Consider the following 18,856-nt stretch of genomic DNA (forward strand, 5'->3'; position numbering starts at 1 on the left):
CAGCTCTCTCAAGGCCTTTTCCTTATTACATTTGAAATTGAAACTTGGATATAGACTTGGTCATAGGGCAATTCTGAAGAAAGGTTAATTATTTTTTTCTTTAGGACTCACTAATTATGTAAGTGTATATGCTGTGCCAAAGTAGCATCTTCCACTCTTCTCTATACTGATTTTTACTGATCTCTTTATATAGTGGTCTCCAGATGTTATACTATAACTCCGATTAGCTCTAACCAGCATAGCTAGTGGTGAGGAACAACAGGGGTTCATATTTAAAAGTGGCTGGAGAGCTGTATTTGCTTGCAGTTTTGCTGTTCCTTAAGTTAATTAAAATACGGTAATTATATCCAGCCTCATATCCGGCCCCATTTTTGATATCTCTTCACTGGTTACCCATTTTGTGTAGGATTCAGTATCAGCTTCTTATTTTAATTTTCAAAGCCTTACATAATGTAGCTCCCTTTCATCCTTTCTTTTTATCAATCTGTTTGAGACCCACATTCCAAGATTTCTAGACTTTTCACCCAGCCAAAGGTGTTTCTCTTCTTTGGCTCATCCTTGTCCATTTTACTCGCTGTGACATAATAATAATAATAATAATAATAATAATAATAATAATAATATACCCCGCCACCATCTCCCCAAGGGGACTCGGTGCGGCTTACATAAGGCCAAGCCCAACAACACATCAGTAAAAACAACAAAGCAATAAGCAAATAAAACAGTACAATTAATATAACTCACATATAGACAATAACACATATAAATTTAAAAACATATCTCTTGGGATTGTGCCTCAGAATGTTTTCAGACTGCTCTTTCCCTTGTTTTAAAAAAAATCTCAATTAACAAGCATTTTTAACTAGCCTTTGGAATTTCAGGTCGATAATGTTTTATAATCTTGTATGTAGCCCCCGGTGGCACAATGGGTTAAACCCTTTTGCCAGCAGGACTGCGGTATGAATCGGGGAGCGGAGTGAGCTCCCTCTGTCAGCTCCAGCTTCCCTTGTGGGGACATGAGAGAAGCCTGTTGGAGCATGTAAGGAATCTGTGAGTGTGTGTATGCCAACTGTAAAATAAGATGCATGAAGCTGATTGGTTGAGCAGTGCCTAGGGAGATGGCTGAGCCTGGAACTTTTTGGATACTGTTACATTTTTGTTCAGGCTTGAGCTATGCATGTACAGGGAGAAAAGAGAGAAGTCGAGAGAAATAGTTTGGACTGTGCTCTTGCTTCATAAGCTGCTGCAGGGAGTTTCTTCACATGGATAAAAAAAACCATTTTAAATTTCTCATAAAAAGACATTACGTGAGCTGATGTAACTGCTTACATGATTGTACATATGTTGTTCTGAATTTACGATGAGTAAACTACTTGTTCTTCATTGTTCATCTGCATGGCATTTTCTTTATCTGGCAAGGCAGTGTGTGGGCTGACCAAACGTGAACTACATGTGGTTTATTTTACATTACACCACTAAACCTCTCACAGGATGGTAAAACACCTGGGCGTCCCCTGGGCAACATCCTTGGAGACGGCAAATTCTCTCACACCAGAAGCAACTTGCAGTTTCTCAAGTTGCGCCCAACATGAAAAAAAACCCTTGTATAAATAGATTACATGTATTGGTCATTTTGCTTCACATTATATTGTATTTCTTGCATTATATCTGGATAATTTTACAATGGTATTGCATAGTTTTATATATTATAATTCTTTCCTTCCCTCTGTGTGTGCATCTGTATATGTACCTATATACTTCAGACTGTATGCCTTTGGCTGGAGTCGCTGTTTTTTTTTGTTGTTTTACTTGTAAAGCACCATATACACTGATCAATAATATAAATAAACAATGAAATAAATGATGGTGATGAATCCAAGGCACTCTCAGGTTAGCATGGAATATAATTAATGGAACATCTAACCACAGTAGGAATAATTTAAAGGCCAAAGCATATTGAATTACTAAGAATAGGATAGAGCACTTAAAACAGGACAGATTGAAAGTAGTTTAACCATTTCAAATTTGAATGAGATCAAGCATGTCCCAAAATATTTAGTAAACAGCTATGTTTTTACTTGGCATCAGAATGCTGGTAGCAGTGGTATCCATCAGGCCTCCAAAGCACCAATATTTGTTTACTCAGCTGTTCCCCTTTCTCAGAAAGACTTCTGCACGGTTCGGAGAAGGGGGAGGCCATAGCGCTAATAAGTGGGGGAACTGCAAAATGTGTACATTAACTTTATTGACTGGCAAAGCACCTAGAATAGCCAGAATGTTGGGTTGGAGGAGAAAACCAAAGGAGAGACTAACTGAAGCAGTCCTGGAGCTGCTTGGCAATCAGAAAAGACAATGTGGTGTATGTTTGTAGGGAAAGGAAAGCAAAGGAGAGTGGCAATAGACAATGCCTCTTGGCACATTGAGGAACAGTGTAAGGAGGAAAAGCTTGGAGACTTAAGAGCAGTTGCTGAACAGCTTGGAGGCCACACAAGAATTGCACAGTTTGAGAACTTCTGATTGAGGTAGTTTGGATTGTTATACTTTTGGAAGTACCTATAGTTTCAGATATCCTTCTGTAATGCCAACAGTGCCTTGAACATAATTGAGCAATGCCTGTGACATCGGAGAAGGTAAACTTTGCATGAGAGTGCATAAGGTGAAAAGTCAGAAATGAAATCATGAATAAAGCCAGACACTTTCATTCATAGTTTGGGAAGAAATAAGGACTTTACTAATACATGACCCACATGTTCTTAGACTCGGCTGAAGCACAAACAGAGAAAGATAGAAAATAGATGTGAAATTCTGTGCTTCTACAACCCTCACAATCAGTTTAAGTGCAACTATGAACATGATATCAGTGTGGTAATACTGCTGGGGCCAAGAAACGGATTTCTTTGTGCCCTATCGAGCCTGCCAGCTGCCACAGTTGGCAAAATTCTAACTGAACTCAATTAACTTTAAACCAAATGATGTGCCACTTTGGCAAACAATAAATACTGTCAGTGAACAATCGGTTCACTTAGTAGCTTAGTAGAATAGGACAATGAAAAGACCCAGGCACCCTGAATAGTAGGGGCTTTTTATTTGCAGGGCCATTGAGGACTCTGGAGAGTGGCTTGTACAATTGACTAAAGCATTGTGTGTTGCTATCATTACTAATACTTCGTATCCTGAGAAGATGGTTTCCAGAAATGCTGGGGGGAAATTTAATTTTTTTAAATTTAATCACTTAGTCTTTTTGATAAAAGTATTTAACAATTGCATTTTCCTTTCTTTCTCCCTTCAAAAAACTTCATTCAATATAGGTAGTCCTTCCAACATTTATTTTGGAGAAGAGGTCCCTCTTGGAGATGTATGCCAACTTCTTGGCCCACCCAGACATGCTTCTGTCGGTTTCATGTGGAGCAACTCCAGAGGAGAGAATAATTTCCTTTGTGGAATATTACCTAACTTCTTTTCATGAAGGTAGAAAAGGAGCAGTTGCCAAGAAGCCCTACAATCCAATTATTGGGGAAACTTTTCATTGCTCTTGGGATGTGCCTAAAGACAAAGTGAAACCGTTTAGAACTACCAGTGCCTCTCCAGGACCTAAGGGTCCGGCTTCATCCGAATACTACAAACTGAGATTTGTGGCTGAACAAGTATCCCATCACCCACCAGTATCTTCCTTTTACTGTGAGTGCAAGGAGAAGAAGATGTGTGCAAATGTTCATGTATGGACTAAAAGCAAGTTCATGGGGATGTCAGTAGGTGTTTCTATGGTAGGTGAAGGTAAGACATGCCACATAGATATTTTATAACATGATTGCTTATCAAACATTTTAGCAAGTCTTGAAGAGGAGAGAAAATAAAGATCCACACACCCTGCAGACCAACTATATTGTGGCAGCAATGACGTATGAGTAAGTACATCACTGCTGCCACAATATAGTTTGTCTGCAGGGTGTGTGGATCTTTATTTTTCTCCTCTTCAACTTCTAGACACCAAAACAAGAAAGTGAAAATGCTCCCTGTTATATAAAGGATTATGGGAAAGCAATCAAACAATTAAGCATGTAGTCAGAAAAAAAGAAATTGCCTCGGTTGGCAAGCAGTAATTTAGTTTGTGGGTATATTTGCTTTCGTAAATTGATGTGCTGTGTTAATTTATATTTTACTAAGTACATGTTCATGGAGCCCCCAATAGTGCAGTGGGTTAAACCACTGAGCTGCTGAACTTGCTGACCAAAACATCGCCAGTTTGAATTTGGATAGTAGCATGAGCTCCCACTGTTAGCTCCAGCTTCTGCCAACATAGCAGATTGAAAACATGCAAGTGTGTGTAGATCAATAGGTACCACTCCAGCAGGAAGGTAACGGTGCTCCATGCAGTCATGCCAGCCACATGGCCTTGGAGGTGTCTATGGACAATGCCGGCTCTTTGACTTAGAAATGGAGATGAGCATCAACCCCCAGAGTTGGACACGACGGCACTTAATGTCAGGGGAACACCTTTACCTTTAAGTACATGTTCAGCATGCACTTGAAATAGGATATAGTTAACTAATGAAAACATAAGAGAAAAGCAAAAGAAGTAATAAAAACATAGATACAAAGTTTTTGCACAAATCCATTATATTATTTAAGATAAAGATATATACAAAAGATCTCTTCTTTTAAAATGTGCAGATAATTAAGTTGGCTGGCTTTCTTTAAAAGGTTGATATACTTTGATTTTTAATGCATGTATTTTGTATTATGCTGTTGAAGTACACAGTGCAACTGTCCTGCAGAACTGGATTGGACACAAGGAGAAATGGAAAGGCATGGGTGATTGAAGATAAAGAATCCAGTTTCCTCTAACAATTTGCAGTGGTGTTCATGTTGATACATGTAACAAGTCAAACATAACTTAAATTAATGGCTAGTTAAATGTCTGGATTCTAAGAAAAAGCTGATAACTAATTAATGTATATCGTACATTTCTTCTAAAAATCGAACCCATGACAACTAAGAATAATTATTCAAATAAAAGCAGGAAAACTTTAAAGCTGGTCTTTTAGAAGAAATAACAGCACCCACCCACTGAAAGCCCCTCGTTCAATAGCTGATCAGTTGCCAAAAACTGCCTGCCTAAAATGATCTTTGTCTGCTGGTTGAAGGAAAGCAAGGAGAGGACCAGCTTAGCCTCTATCAGATGGTGGTTCCAGAGGCTAGTGAAAATCACTGAGAGAACCTTCCTTATAAAAATGCCTTTCATGATGTCAAGATTAGGAAAGGGGTCTCCCATAAGGATATTAAAACTGTGACAGGACTGTGTCCTAAGGACACGGTCTTGTCACAGTTTGGTCTATGAGGTCACCTAGCCACAGAACATAGATCTAGAACCAACCATAACATTGAGTCACATTGTCCTTCCAAGCAGGAATGATGAACACGAGTCCTGAATATTGACCTCATAATCTCTTACAATTGGCAAACCTGTTTAGCACTGATAGGAGTTATAGTCCAACAAGGTGCAAAGAGCCACATGTTCTTGGCCTCTGCTGTAGGTTTCTCTTTGAGTTGTCATGTGGTTCTAGCACTGTTTGTGATGTGAATTCTTTTGCTTGTCAGTTTGTAGGTATGGGTTGATATGCAACAGATTTTGGTCCTTGATGTTACAAAAGGCAAAAAACTATTAATGGTTTTAGTGCAGGCATTCTGTAGGATTGCCCTGGAAACAGAAAATTCAGCAGATGTTGCTTGTCACCTGGAATGTCCTGTTCTACACAACCATTAAGGAGATGGAAACTCTGTCCCTTGCTTTATGTGACAAACTGAAAGATTTCCCTCTAATTGGAGAGGGCTTTTGCTATGGAAACTGTGTTGCTTCCAGTTTGAAGGCATCACTGTTTTCGTTTCTGGAGCGTGTTCAAAGGAAATCTTAGTTCTGAAGCAAGGGAAACATAACACATTGCTCTTATCCTCCTTTGGCAGGGTAACAACATAGGCAATTGGACTGTCATGACTTTCATAGAATCATAGAGTTGGAAGGGACCACATAGGGTATCTACTCTAACCCCCTGCGATACAGGAAAGAAAGGGGGTTGGACTGGATGGCCCACGGGGTCTCTTCCAACTCTATGTTTCTGTGATTCTATGAAACTTCAGAACAGTTTCATTATACAATTTGAAATCACTTATTCCTTGCTTTTTGTGAGCTGCCTTGGATTTCACTGTGGGAAAAAGGCAGCATGTGAATGAAATAAAAGAAAATTAATGTTCCACTGAAACCAGAATATTAGATGAAACAACAGTAGATAAGAACTGGAAAAAAAGGTGAGAAATGCCTTCAAGAAAAGCGTATTTTGGAGTCAACATTGCACAAGGAGGAGTCAGAGGGGTCACCAGAGACCATCAGAAAACACAATATTTTCTGTTGATCATGGAGGTTCTGTGTGGGAAGATTGGCCCAATTCTATCATTGGTAGGGTTCAGAATGCTCTTTGACTGAAGGTGAACTATAAATCCCAGCAACTACAACTCCCAAATGTGAAGGTCTATTTTTCCCAATCTCCACCAATGTTCACATTTGGGCATCTTGCGTATTAGTTCCAAGTTTGGTCCACATTTATCATTGTTTGCGTCCAGAGTCCTCTCTGGATGTAGGTGAACTACAACTCCAAAACTCAAGGTTAATGCCCACTAAACCCTTCCAGTATTTTCTGTTGATCATGGGAGTTCTGTGTGCCAAGTTTGGTTCAATTCCATCATTAGTGGAATGGTCTTTTGATTGTAGGTGAACTATAAATCTTGTCAACTACAACTCCCAAATGACAAAATCTATCCCCCCGAGCCCACCAGTATTCAGATTTGGAAGTATTGGGTATTTGTGCCAAATTAGGTCCAGTGAATGAAAATACATCCTGCATATCAGATATTTACATGACAATTCCTAACAGTAGCAAAATGACAGTTATGAATTAGCAACGAAAATAATGTTATGGTTGGGGGTCACCACAAGATGAGGAACTGGATTAAGAGGACACAGTATTAGGAAGGTTGAGAAACACTGCTCTATATTCTTTACACATTAAAAAGCTGTAGCTCCATGCATTTCAAAGAATCACAGGGAAAGGATCTTAAATTGGTGGGATCTTTGGGAATCTGGGTTGGGTGGAATCATGTGACATGAGGGGGAGGGTCGGATAAGCTTTTGTTTCATTTTTAAAATCACCTCTCCCCACACATACTTTTTGGCCCAAAGGAAGTGCCCACTTTCAAGCAGCAAGTTTCCCTGTATGGGAAGCTGGTTCTAGAGTCAGTTTGCTATCACTGCTTTCTTTGCCCTCATTTGAACCGAGAAGTGCTCAGATGGAAGAAAAGTACTTCACTGGGCCAATTTCCAAGAGGAAGCTGGGTATGGAGCATGTATGCCGCAGGGGATGAATGGTGTGCTCTTAAGCCACACCATTTGACGTTGTTTTAGCAGCATGCAAAGAAATGCCCCAGAATATAAAATATTTCTAGTAAGAGCAGGAATACATCTGTTTACACCTTAAAACATTCTTCTATTGGTTGGTATAATCTGGAGTGCACACCTTCAAAGAAGAGTAATCATAGTTGTGATTCATTGCTCCAGTGGCTGAGGGTTTACATGTGTAGACTTAATTTTGTGACTATTGTTCCCTGGTAGCAGAAGGGAAATATGCACTCTTCGTGCATAGCTCTTCGTGTTAGTTAGTATAAAAGCTACTTACACATTTCTCAGCTCTTCCTAAGATTTGTATCTTATATCTCATTCTCTTCCTGTTTTGTTACCTACCACATCCTTAGTTCCGTTTTAAGTCAATGCTGTATCTTTAATTTCAATAATGTTAATTTCAATAATGGATTCAAAATGTTATGTTTTAGATCTTTAGTAGTCTTTATGATATGTTCTGCGAGGAGATGTTCATGTAAATGAGAAGGGCAAACTGAATACTTTCTAGAGTTGCTATTAACTGTGGACAAACATGTGAGAACAGAACTCTGTCACAAGATTGGGTGTGTCAATGTGGGTTCCGCTTTTAGTTATTTTTATTCTGTAAATCAATGTAGCCATTGTTTGTTGCAGTAACGTGATTGAATCCTGGCCTAATGGGCACCTTGTGATTCAAACATTAAAGATGGGTGTGCATCTCCTTTTTCAGAAACCACTAAAATTTATTTATTTAAATCATTTATATTCCACCCTTCTCATCCCGAAGGAGACTCAGGGCGGAGCACAGCATATATACGGCAAACATTCAGTGCCGGGACAAGAATTCATTTTATGCATACATAAACATTAAAAACATTTATCTCAATATTAAAATACATTGTTGAAAACCATTGGAATATTTATTTATTTATTTATTTATGATATTTCTAACCTGCCTTTCTCAAGCCCGAGGGCGACTCAAGGCGGCTTACAAATTGGCAGCAATTTGATGTCATAAAAATCCACAATATACAGTTAAAACATTTAAAACAGCATTATAAAATCAATATAAAATCAATAGAATACAAAACCATTAAAAACATATAATAACCAATGTCTTCTTGTTAATCTCAGTAGCATCGTCTAAGCCGTTCCATGTTTCAAACTTACATAATTACATGTTTGTCTACTGCGCTGCATTTCCAAAGGCTTGTTCAAAGAGCGAGGTTTTTACTTTTTTTTTGAAAGGTCAGGAGGGAAGGGGCTCATCTAATATCCCTAGGGAGGGAGTTCCACAGCTATATTCCAGTGGTGCTGTATCCTCTCTACAGAATCAAAGGAGGGTGGTCACCCCAATTCTTGTCTTTTAGATCAACTATAACTATATTGATATAGCACGGTATCTGGTTCTTTCAGCAGTGTGATCTGCAGAGTGTGCTGCTCAGAGTATGGGCTCAAAGGGGGAAGGAAACAGTGGAGTTGGATCTAAATTTGATTATACTCCAAACAGACTCATTGAAATAAACAAGAATCTAATTACACATTATGGAAAAAGTTACATCTATGTTGATCATGTTTTAGCATGATCAGACCAAGATCCAACCCAGGATTTAGTAGTGCAGTCTGTATAATGTAACAGTGGAGATTATGTGGCTTTTAGGTGTTGAACTACAGCTTTTCATGAATTATGCTGGCCATGGCTGCTTCAGCCTGTAGTTCAGTATGTGTAAGACCACATGATTCCATATAACAACATGCATTGGTGGGACTTGCTTTCTTTCATATCAGTAGCAACAAACATTTCAGACAGGTAGAAAAGAAATGGGAACCATCATAAACTTGTATTTTATTCATTGTCAGAATCACAGGGTTCAATTAGTACAGAATAATCTGTCAAAGGCAGCAATTTTTAATAAGTCGAATTCATACTGTTATCTCTGTGTCACTCTAAAGTAGTTCTGCGTAACTCATATTGTTAGCGCTATGTAACTCTTGAGGAATAGTATTTTATTTGAGGACTACTAAATATTAGGTGAAGGAAGAAATGTTATGTGCATTGACAGTTACTTGCAATGGCATGAACCTAGATTTTTAGGCATTGCTTTTGCAGACTAGGTGACCTTTTAAAAAACCAAATATCAACAGGAGAGGGTCTTAGAAGTTATATAGTTTCTAGCCACCAGTCCTATCCTCTTTTAAGAGGAATGTAGTGTAACTTTCTTGGATCTTGTGACGGTTCATTACACCAAGGCTTCTCAAACTTTTTTGACGCATGACCCCTTTGGGGTCCAATAATTTTTTTTACATTACTTGAGGTATATGGTTGTATAAAATAAAATAGGTATAAAAATTAAACATTTACTGAAAACAAATTAGCATCTACAAGGCTTCCTCACTCCTTTTTTTCTAGTTGAAGTATTGTAAACACTGCATGTTGTTGCCAATGGATTTGTGTAAATGGGTGGTATACAGAAACCTTTTAATGTTGCCAAATTTTTGTGATCCCAGCACTGAGCTAAAACTCATTTTGGGGTCAAGACCTACAGTTTAAGAAACAGTGCTTTTGGCTGCAATTTGGATGCTAAGAAGCTGTTGGGATCAATTGAACTAATGAAGGGTTTAAAGGAGGCATGGGCAAATTTTGGCCCTCCAGGTGTTTTGGACCTCAACTCCCATAATTCCTTACAGCTGGTAAGCTGTTTGGGAATTATGGGAGTTGATATCCAAAACACCTGGAGGGCCAAAGGTTGCCCATGCCTGGTTTAAAGGCAAGTATCCCAAACTACAAAAATTTGGCAAAAGGATACATGAAAAAGTGCATTTTGGTAAAGTTCAGTCGATTTACATTACAATTCTTCCAGTTTTGCATCCCTTATGAAAGAAAACCAAATGCATACAATTTACCCCAAGGGTTAAAAAAAAATCACAAAAAATATTATAAAAGTGACCTTCCTTCTAGAAAGCATATTAGCAAATTTTCTGTGCTAAAAGAGCTTCTCTGTTTCCACTCTATCATCTTCTTCAGGAGTTCTTCATGTCATGGAGCATGGGGAGGAGTATGTGTTCACGCTGCCTTGTGCCTATGCGCGCTCTATACTTACCATTCCATGGGTGGAGCTTGGAGGGAAAGTCAACATTCATTGTGCCAAGACTGGCTACTCAGCTATTGTCACGTTCCACACCAAACCTTTCTATGGGGGAAAAGTGCACAGGTACCATTTTACTATTTCTGTATATACACGAGATAAGTATTTTTGTATAACTCTAATAAACTACAAGGAAGAATATTAACTTGCTGTTTGCATTGTTATATTTGTTTTTGAGCTAATATTATGCAGTCTAAATATGTTTTGAAAGCATTGTGCTGTTGAACTACATAGTGCTTGCAAGATGCACTTCCAGAGCTGACTATCTTGGGTAATCTGTTATTTGTGGTATTGGCACTGAGTATAGCATTGAGTGTGCATGAAAACTCACTGCTTGTATTCTGCTTTTAAGAAAACGTTGGGCTTCTGCAAACACTGGCAAAACTTGCACAGCTTTGGACAGACTACGTGGAATATGCTCCACTCCAGAAATATATATCCAATTTAATAATAATAAATAATAATTACAATAGCAAATACATTCTTGCAGGAAAAAATGTGTTCGGTTTCCTTTCCGTTTTGAGTTACATTGTGGTGAAAATGTCTACTATGCCTGGATCTTAGTCCTTGTCCAATAACCTATGTATTAATCTCTCTTTTTATCCCTTCGACTAGGGTTACAGCAGAGGTGAAGCATAACTCAACCAACACCATTGTGTGTAAGGCACAAGGAGAATGGAATGGCATACTAGAATTTACCTACAGCAATGGGGAAACCAAAATAATTGATACTACCAAGCTACCCATAATTCACAAGAAGATCAGACCAACAGCAAAACAAGGACCATTTGAGTCGAGGTGAGACTCGTCATGAAATGAGCATCTTCAGATGCATGTAACTGGAATAACAGCTGATAAAGAGGGTATTTGGTCACAAATGACTGTTTTAAGAGTCTGGGTCAGGGGTATGGATAGCAGTCTTGTGCATTTGTTATCCATTTCTGTTTGTTTCATTTGTAAGGCCCTGTTTTCATTTTCAAGTGCCTCTCCCAAAAACGGGCGCCTTTCCGAATGAGCTTTTTTGTTCTGGGTCTGAAAGAACAATTTTTATTGGACCATTGGCCAACATGGATGGCATTCCAGGCTCAGTTTTAAGGATAGAGGAGTGAAAATCACCACATATGGAGGCCACATCTACCACTCTTAGCAAACCAAGTTTTATAATGTTTGTGTCATTCCCCAATTTTTAGGGATTTTTTTTCTTTCTATAAATAAAATCTCCTTAAAAACATCCCTCCCCGAGCTCACCACACCCTCTAACTTTTCTAGGAGTAGCGGGAGGAGGAAGGCAAGGCAGGGAGGGCACCATTTCTTCCTTCCAAATAATGTTCCACACATACACCACACACACAGTCCAGTGCCAAGCCCCACTCACTTCTTCTTGGCAACAATTGAGGTGGGCGGGGCGGGAATGTCCCCTCTCCTTCCCATCTTTTTTGGCAATGGCATGATTTGTTTTGGAGAGTTGCCACCTTGGGTTGTTGCTTGCTGCTGCTGCACTGGCTGACCTCCTCCATCTCCTCTGTTTTCTCATGCAAGGAAGGCGCCTCCATTCCCTCTCCTCTTCCTCCTTTGCACCTCTTACCCTCTCCTCCTCGGCTCATGGAGCTGCCGCCAGCACCTTGGATCATTGCTGCTGCTGCCTGGTATGAAGGAGGAAGTGGAGGGGGCTGGAGGCACCTTCCTTGCATGAGAGACAGGGGCAGCAACCGCAAGTAGCCACCCAAGGTGGCACCAGGGCAGCTCCAAGAGCCGAGGAGGAGGGAGGAGGAGCCACAAATGCACTCTCCAAGGCCTTTTCAGGAGGCTTCCCACTTGCAGATGAGGAAGAGTGATGACTTCCTGGAAGAGGAGAGTAAATGAGGGTTTACTTTTACTTTTTGTTTGGTGGGGGACTAATAAAAATTGTGCTCACGAAAAACAGGTGCACGAACTGTTACTGTTCAAACTTTTCGCAGTTGTTTTCGTACCGGGGGGGGGGGGGGGGAGGGGGTATTGTATTATGCCATCTGAATGAAAGAAATGGTACCAAAACACGGATTAAATGGCAGAAACGGTTACTGCGCACATGACTAATGGATAGTGCACCCCATGGGAACTGTAATTCAGAAAAAAGTTATGAGGTGGGCAAGGCATTCGTGAATACAATTTTCCCATTGGCTTCTGCTAAAATAAAACATGAATGACATGGGTTTTGATCGCTTGGTTTACTTATGAATTTAATGTCATTGTAAGAACAGTCAAGTCTCTTCAGGCTTAGCACTGTGGCAAGAGTTGAAGGCCAGGCACACTTGCCCCGTATTCTGTGACTATACCCCATGTCAACCTTGCTCCCAGTCTTGCTACACTGATTGGGAAAGTGTGGAGCATATATGTATTTACATACAAATAGCACCTGTTTTTGAGTAGTAACCTTGCGTTTGAAAGTTTATAGAGTTTTCAACTAATAACTTCAGTTAAAATAGTATCAGATAGCTAAATAGGAAAGGAATAAATGGACAAGTAGACAAATTTGATAAAAGGAAGACAGTTTATTTAGTTTTGGAACAACAAACGATAATTTGGTGCAACTGTTTCCTCTATACTGTGGCTTTGCATATCAGTTCCTGTCACATCCATTCCTGTATTTGTGTACTAGTAACATTAAATTTTGTTCATGATACATTCCTTAAAATCTTACTGTTAGGTAGGAAGTTTCACAATATTTAAAGACTAAAATCTGGACTACTAAGCACAGGACAGTGACTCAGAAATCCATCACTCTAAGCTTTCACTGCTTTTTAATTTGTTCGCTGAAATTTATTCCATTTTTTTTAAAAAAAAGCTTTGGGTAAAGCAAAGTAGTACAATCCACTTCTTTTGTTCTCAAGGAACTTGTAAATCTTTCTCCACATAATTGTATGGTTTGATTTGCTACACAGGCATCTCTGGCAAAAAGTCACCAATGCCTTGAAGGAAGGCAACATTAATTTAGCTACAGACCATAAGCGTTTCCTTGAGGAGAGACAGCGAGTAGAGGAGAGGCAGCGAGCCGCAAGCAATACACCCTGGAAGCCAAAATATTTTATCAAAGAGGTAAGGAGAATGGTAGTAGCAGGCTTGGATTTCCATTTCTCAGGGCAAACCACAACACTTAAAATATCTTTAGGATAATTCTAATGTTGGTTTTAATTTTTTCCTTAGATTTCTAGTCCTATTATTAAAATGGTACAATATTAATACAATATATGTATATTTTATTATGAATGAAATGCAGTATTTACCCACACCTGAACTACTGCATGTATTGAAAGCTGCTTTCCAGTGAGATTGTGTTAGGATAAATATTTATTAAAGAGGTGTGGTGTGAGATGGGTCATAGTTGCCAGGATGTTTTTTTTTAATCATGTCAGAAGCAACTTGAGAAACTGCAAGTCGCTTCCGGTGTGAGAGAATTGGCCGTCTTCAGAGACGCTGCCCAGGGGATGCCCGGATGTATTACCATCCAGGTTTCTCTCATTCCCCTGCATGGGAAGCTGGAGCTGACAGACGATAGCTCACCCCATCTCGCGGATTTCAACCACCAACCTTCAGGTCAGCAGTTCAGTCAGCACTGTGGCTCCCATGATAAATGGTGTTTTAATGTTTTTTATAGGAAGACTTATGGGGTTCTGTAAACTACAAAGTTGTAGTAATAAACATGGAGGTGAATTGCATGTTTCTCTTTATTCCTGATGCCTTCTGCATTGAATACTTTTATCTAGCAGATTAAACTACTGTTTAGATCAGGTGTGGGCAAACTTTGGCCCTGTAGGTCTTTTGGACTTCAACTCCCGTAATTCCTGACAGACAGTCGACTGTTATAAATTGTGGGAGTTTAAGTCCAAAACACTTGGATGGCCAAAGTTTGCCCATGCCTGAATTAGATAGAAATAGGGTTAAATGTTATGCTAAAATGAAACGGTGTATTGTACATACTGTTCAGGTGAATTGCCTTTGCGTTCAGACAGAATATTTAGAACATGGGAGGAATCATGTACCCTGTGTGCCACATGTATTCTTGGCATGCATTTTTATCATCCCAAGGCGGCAGGAAAAGAAACACATTTTCCTTGCTTTTTTTTCAACGACAACTTTGGAGGTCATGGTTCTCGCTTCTAAAAGCCACTCACACTTTATAGCAGAACTCGGCATTTTGAAATTAGACATTTAAACAAATACAAATGGAAATGATATGTCCATGATTTCTTTCTTTTTGAGGGGTGTGTGTGTGGCTGGCATAAGTCCCTTGTCCCCTAAGAACTTGCCTGCCCCTGATTTCGAGTAAAATGAGAAATTGAGCGGTGTGGTGCAATTAGACGGTGAGCAAAATATGAGTGAAGAAAATAGCCACTGTGAGTCCCTACGTCAGAAGGCAGGATAAAAATAAAATAAAATGTGTCGGATAAACTTACTCATATTTTTTAAAACCTGCATTTTGAAAAAAATGATTAGTACCTTAGCTTCCATTGTGCCACTCCTTTCTAAGTCTGAATACAAATCCCACTGTTCCTTTTAGAGCCATTTCAGCAAGAAAATGTATGCTGCTAGTGAGATTCTACAAAGTAGACTGTTGCATTTAGTAGTAATAGCAAGCTGGTATGGGAACTATAAATTCAAACAGCAGAGCTTCTTCTTAAGAAGTTCTCTGTGGCAGGCTCCTGCTTTGCAATGGCATGCTGCTTTTTAGATTGAGCAATGTGTGAATGTTAAAGGAGATATTTTTTATGTCTGCGTGGAATGACTGCTACTTTGTCATTTTCTAGATTATGAGAATCAGGCATGTTATACTTTTGATGAATACTTAATAAAGTGAGACGTGTTATTTCTGTGTTTTTTTTAAACAGGGTGATGGGTGGATATACTTTGATCCCCTCTGGAAGACTCGTTGATAAAAGTCACCTGGACTCATAAGAAGCCTGTTTTCTAAAGGCATTAAAAAGATGCACTATTTAAATTTCAGGTGTGATTCAATGTTGCTGTAAATTAAAGCTGCTTATTCCAAATAATGCAGCCCCAAACAGCCGAAATATCTTGTTTCTAGAATATATTTTATGTGCACATATTAGATATGCACACCCTAATGTGTATTGGTATAATGAAGTCTGACACACACACACAGACAGACAATAATGAAGGAGCGGATCTTTTGCACTCAAGTCAGTGTGTACCACATGGCTTGCGAGATCAGGCTCCACACTAGTAATGATCACTTTTATATTATTGTTGTTGAAGTTTTCTATTTTTCACATTGCCAAAAATGTTTTGCACTTAGAATCACTTGACACTGACAGCCATCTTACGGTCAAACTTGTGATTAAAATGACTTGCTTTATGTGACAGAAGAACTATTCTTTTCTCTCTTTCTCTCTCTGAAGCATGTTTGTCTGTATAATGCATTCAAACATTCATTTCCTTATAGGAAGACAGGGATGCCCAAGCAATCTTGTCACCTATTCATTACTTTTACCTTCATAACTGTATGATTTGTGTGGTCTATTTTGCCCCATGGAAATTTGCCTCTCTTGAGGAGTTACTTTACAGAGACTTCTGGAATCCCATGCTTTCCAAGCCATGAATTGTTCTTTCAGAGTCTAAGCAATTCTGTCCTCCTAATATACCATTCCATTGGCTTCACTAGCTCCTTTGATAGTGGCCTGTAAATAAAGAACTTATCTCTTGCTTCTTAATGATTGGTCCTACAGCAGACAATATATTTAATTGCCAAGAACTAGCCTCTTGGCATCAGTAAGGGCTTTAGAAACTTATGGGAGAAGAATTCCACATAGTTTTTGTAGTGTGAAAAAAAAATGCCCTGAAAGTATTAAGTGAGTCTGACAGTAAGGGCAGAGAACGTTTTTACCTACTATGTAATAGCATTTTATAGTCAATTTGTGAGCCCTAATTTCATTTTCAAAACATTGCTTTTAACTGGAAAGTAAATCCAGCCCCGCGTTTCTTATCAGGCAAATAATGATATGTAACATTTTAGCTGCTGGACTTGGCTGACAAATGTTGTTCAGCAACCACTTATATTCACCGCTTTCCTATCTTAATAGATACATGATGAAGCCTAGATGCTTCAAGACGTTGAAATTCAGGCCCCATCTACAGTGCCATATAATGCACTTTCATAATGCAGTTTAACTGTATTGGACTGCATTATCTGGCAGTGTAGGCTCATATAATGCAGTTAAATCGCATTATGAAACTGCACTACATTGTAGTGTAGATGTGGCCTCCTATGTAGTGTGAATGCTGTGTGGCTCAAGAGTTGACATTAGTTAAATAGTGTATTTAAACTGTTGAACTATTCCTTGAGAAGAGTGTGATGTATGAGGAACTCTGCCAGGAAAGGGACTACAGAATCATTTCAGAATTGGAAAATAGTGTGCAAATCTACCATGGAAATGACCCTTTTTGAAATTAAGGTGACTAAATCCATAGTTAGGCTGAAGTTGTAGTTTCTGTTGATGCTGCTTAATGCCATAATAAGTTTTTGTCCATGTAGAATGTTTTCTGCTTAGTCCTTAAAACTTATTTCTACAGTGCCCCTTAAACATTGTTATAAATGCTCCATTGTTTTTGTGCCTTGCCTTCTTGAACTCACTTTACATTTTGTAAATAATGTTAGCTTTTTAGTATTTTTTCAGAAGAAATAGAAGATGATAGTCCAGACGATACACATGCATTTCAAGGAAGGAATGTATTACAAGGTTAAGAGCATCGGTACACACCAGAACACCTAGTAATCAAACCCAGCTTTTGACTCATTTATTTCATCTTTGTCTCGGCAACTGAAAGCCACCGTGTTTCTAAAAGTAATTTTTCCTAAATGTACTCAAACTCCAGTATAAATGAGGTAAGAGAGCAGACCCCCAAGGTATACAAAACTTTTAAAAAGGAAAGTTTCATAGACAAGCCTCCTGTTGGCAAAATTTTATGAATTGACGAATAGTACTGAAATCTGGCTAGCATTGTTTGCATAAATTTCTATTTCAAAGTTAATCCAGTACTCAATGAATCCTGTCAACATGAAGTCGTTTGAATGAGAAAGTGTCTTTCTCAGCACTATATTTTGTTCATTCACCAAAGAACTAGTTACATTTTTTCACAATTTTTCTAGGTCCAGGTTTTATTTCCCTTTGTTGATTTGATAATGGTTATCAGGGCTACAGGATGTAGCTACATTCGAAGCACACCACAACTGTGAAGTAATCAATCTTTTCGATAATATCACTTCACACTGCATGGTTAAAAATAACACACAAGTCATGTTCTGGTAAACATCTTGCTTTCTAAACTTTTTTGTTGTTTACCATTAATGAAATTGTTCCGGAGTTTATTTCCCAAGGCTCAGGCACATATTGGAATAGTACTAACCCACAAGACTCCAAAGAATTAGCCAGAAGACCCTTTCCATCCCACTGAAACACAGCTTCTTACATTTCAGTTATGATATGAATTCTGGGAAATGATGAAAATGTAATATGCCTTATTTATAGGTCATTTCTTGTTTGTCTTGTCCCTGCAATTATTTCCTTTGAGTGTAGATGCCATACACTTTGAATTATAATGTACATTTTGATATAATTCCAGTTAACCTCTGTGCACTGCTGTAGGACCTATGCAATCTTTTTCTTAAATAGAACTGTTCATAAACAAATTTATACTTATTTGTTAAGTTCCAATTTTCTGGCGGTCACTTCTGATTAGCCTTCCTTTCATAATTTGTGAATTAAAATCACAATATGAAAACACTCAATAAATCTTATTTGCATTTATTGGTTGCTAAATGGCCTGTCTGTCTAACTCTTTACTGATCCATTGCTCATAACGATATAGTACTGTTTCCAAAGTTCAGATTGCTAAAATGTGGCTTAGCATTGTAACTTTTTCAACCTATTTTGGTAAACCAGGTCTTCGTAAAACTTGGGAAGGTGCTTGCTTGTAATGAAAAGGTAGGTTGTACAATGTTCTTTTCTCAGATCAAGCACTGGTCTTAATCTACAATCCCTAGTACTGTTCCTCACACACTACAACCCTTCAGATATACAAGACAGAAGTAAAAGGGGGGTCAAATATATAGGCCTAGGACAGAAAACACAGAAAAATACTGAAGTACAAACTGAGCTTATAGCACTGTGTTTTTACAAGGCAGGATCATGTTCTTTGGTTACTACCTTATCACTGCATTTCTGTCAGTTCATTATTAAGCACTGTTCATCTAATCACTAACCAACACTGACAATGCACAATACCATTT

General features: G+C 38.6%; 1 protein-coding gene across 3 annotated transcripts in view; it reads left to right on the plus strand.

Annotated features, from left to right (window-relative positions):
• Nucleotides 1-18,386, plus strand: part of OSBPL10 (oxysterol binding protein like 10) — a 96,682-nt gene extending 78,296 nt beyond the window's left edge. For 2 of the 3 annotated variants that reach the window (XM_060781872.2, XM_060781873.2), the window contains 5 exons: nt 3,309-3,774; nt 10,452-10,638; nt 11,188-11,370; nt 13,494-13,647; nt 15,438-18,386. In XM_060781872.2, the coding sequence (XP_060637855.2) occupies nt 3,309-3,774; nt 10,452-10,638; nt 11,188-11,370; nt 13,494-13,647; nt 15,438-15,482 (1,035 nt within the window). In that variant the 3' untranslated portion in view covers nt 15,483-18,386. Of the gene's footprint in view, nt 1-3,308; nt 3,775-10,451; nt 10,639-11,187; nt 11,371-13,493; nt 13,648-15,437 lie in introns of those variants that run through there. The other variant, XM_060781874.2, reaches the window with a different exon arrangement.
• The last annotated feature ends 470 nt before the right edge of the window (nt 18,387-18,856 follow it).

Source organism: Anolis sagrei, chromosome 6 (assembly GCF_037176765.1).
Source record: "Anolis sagrei isolate rAnoSag1 chromosome 6, rAnoSag1.mat, whole genome shotgun sequence".
In the NCBI taxonomy this organism is placed as follows: Eukaryota; Metazoa; Chordata; class Lepidosauria; order Squamata; family Dactyloidae; genus Anolis; species Anolis sagrei.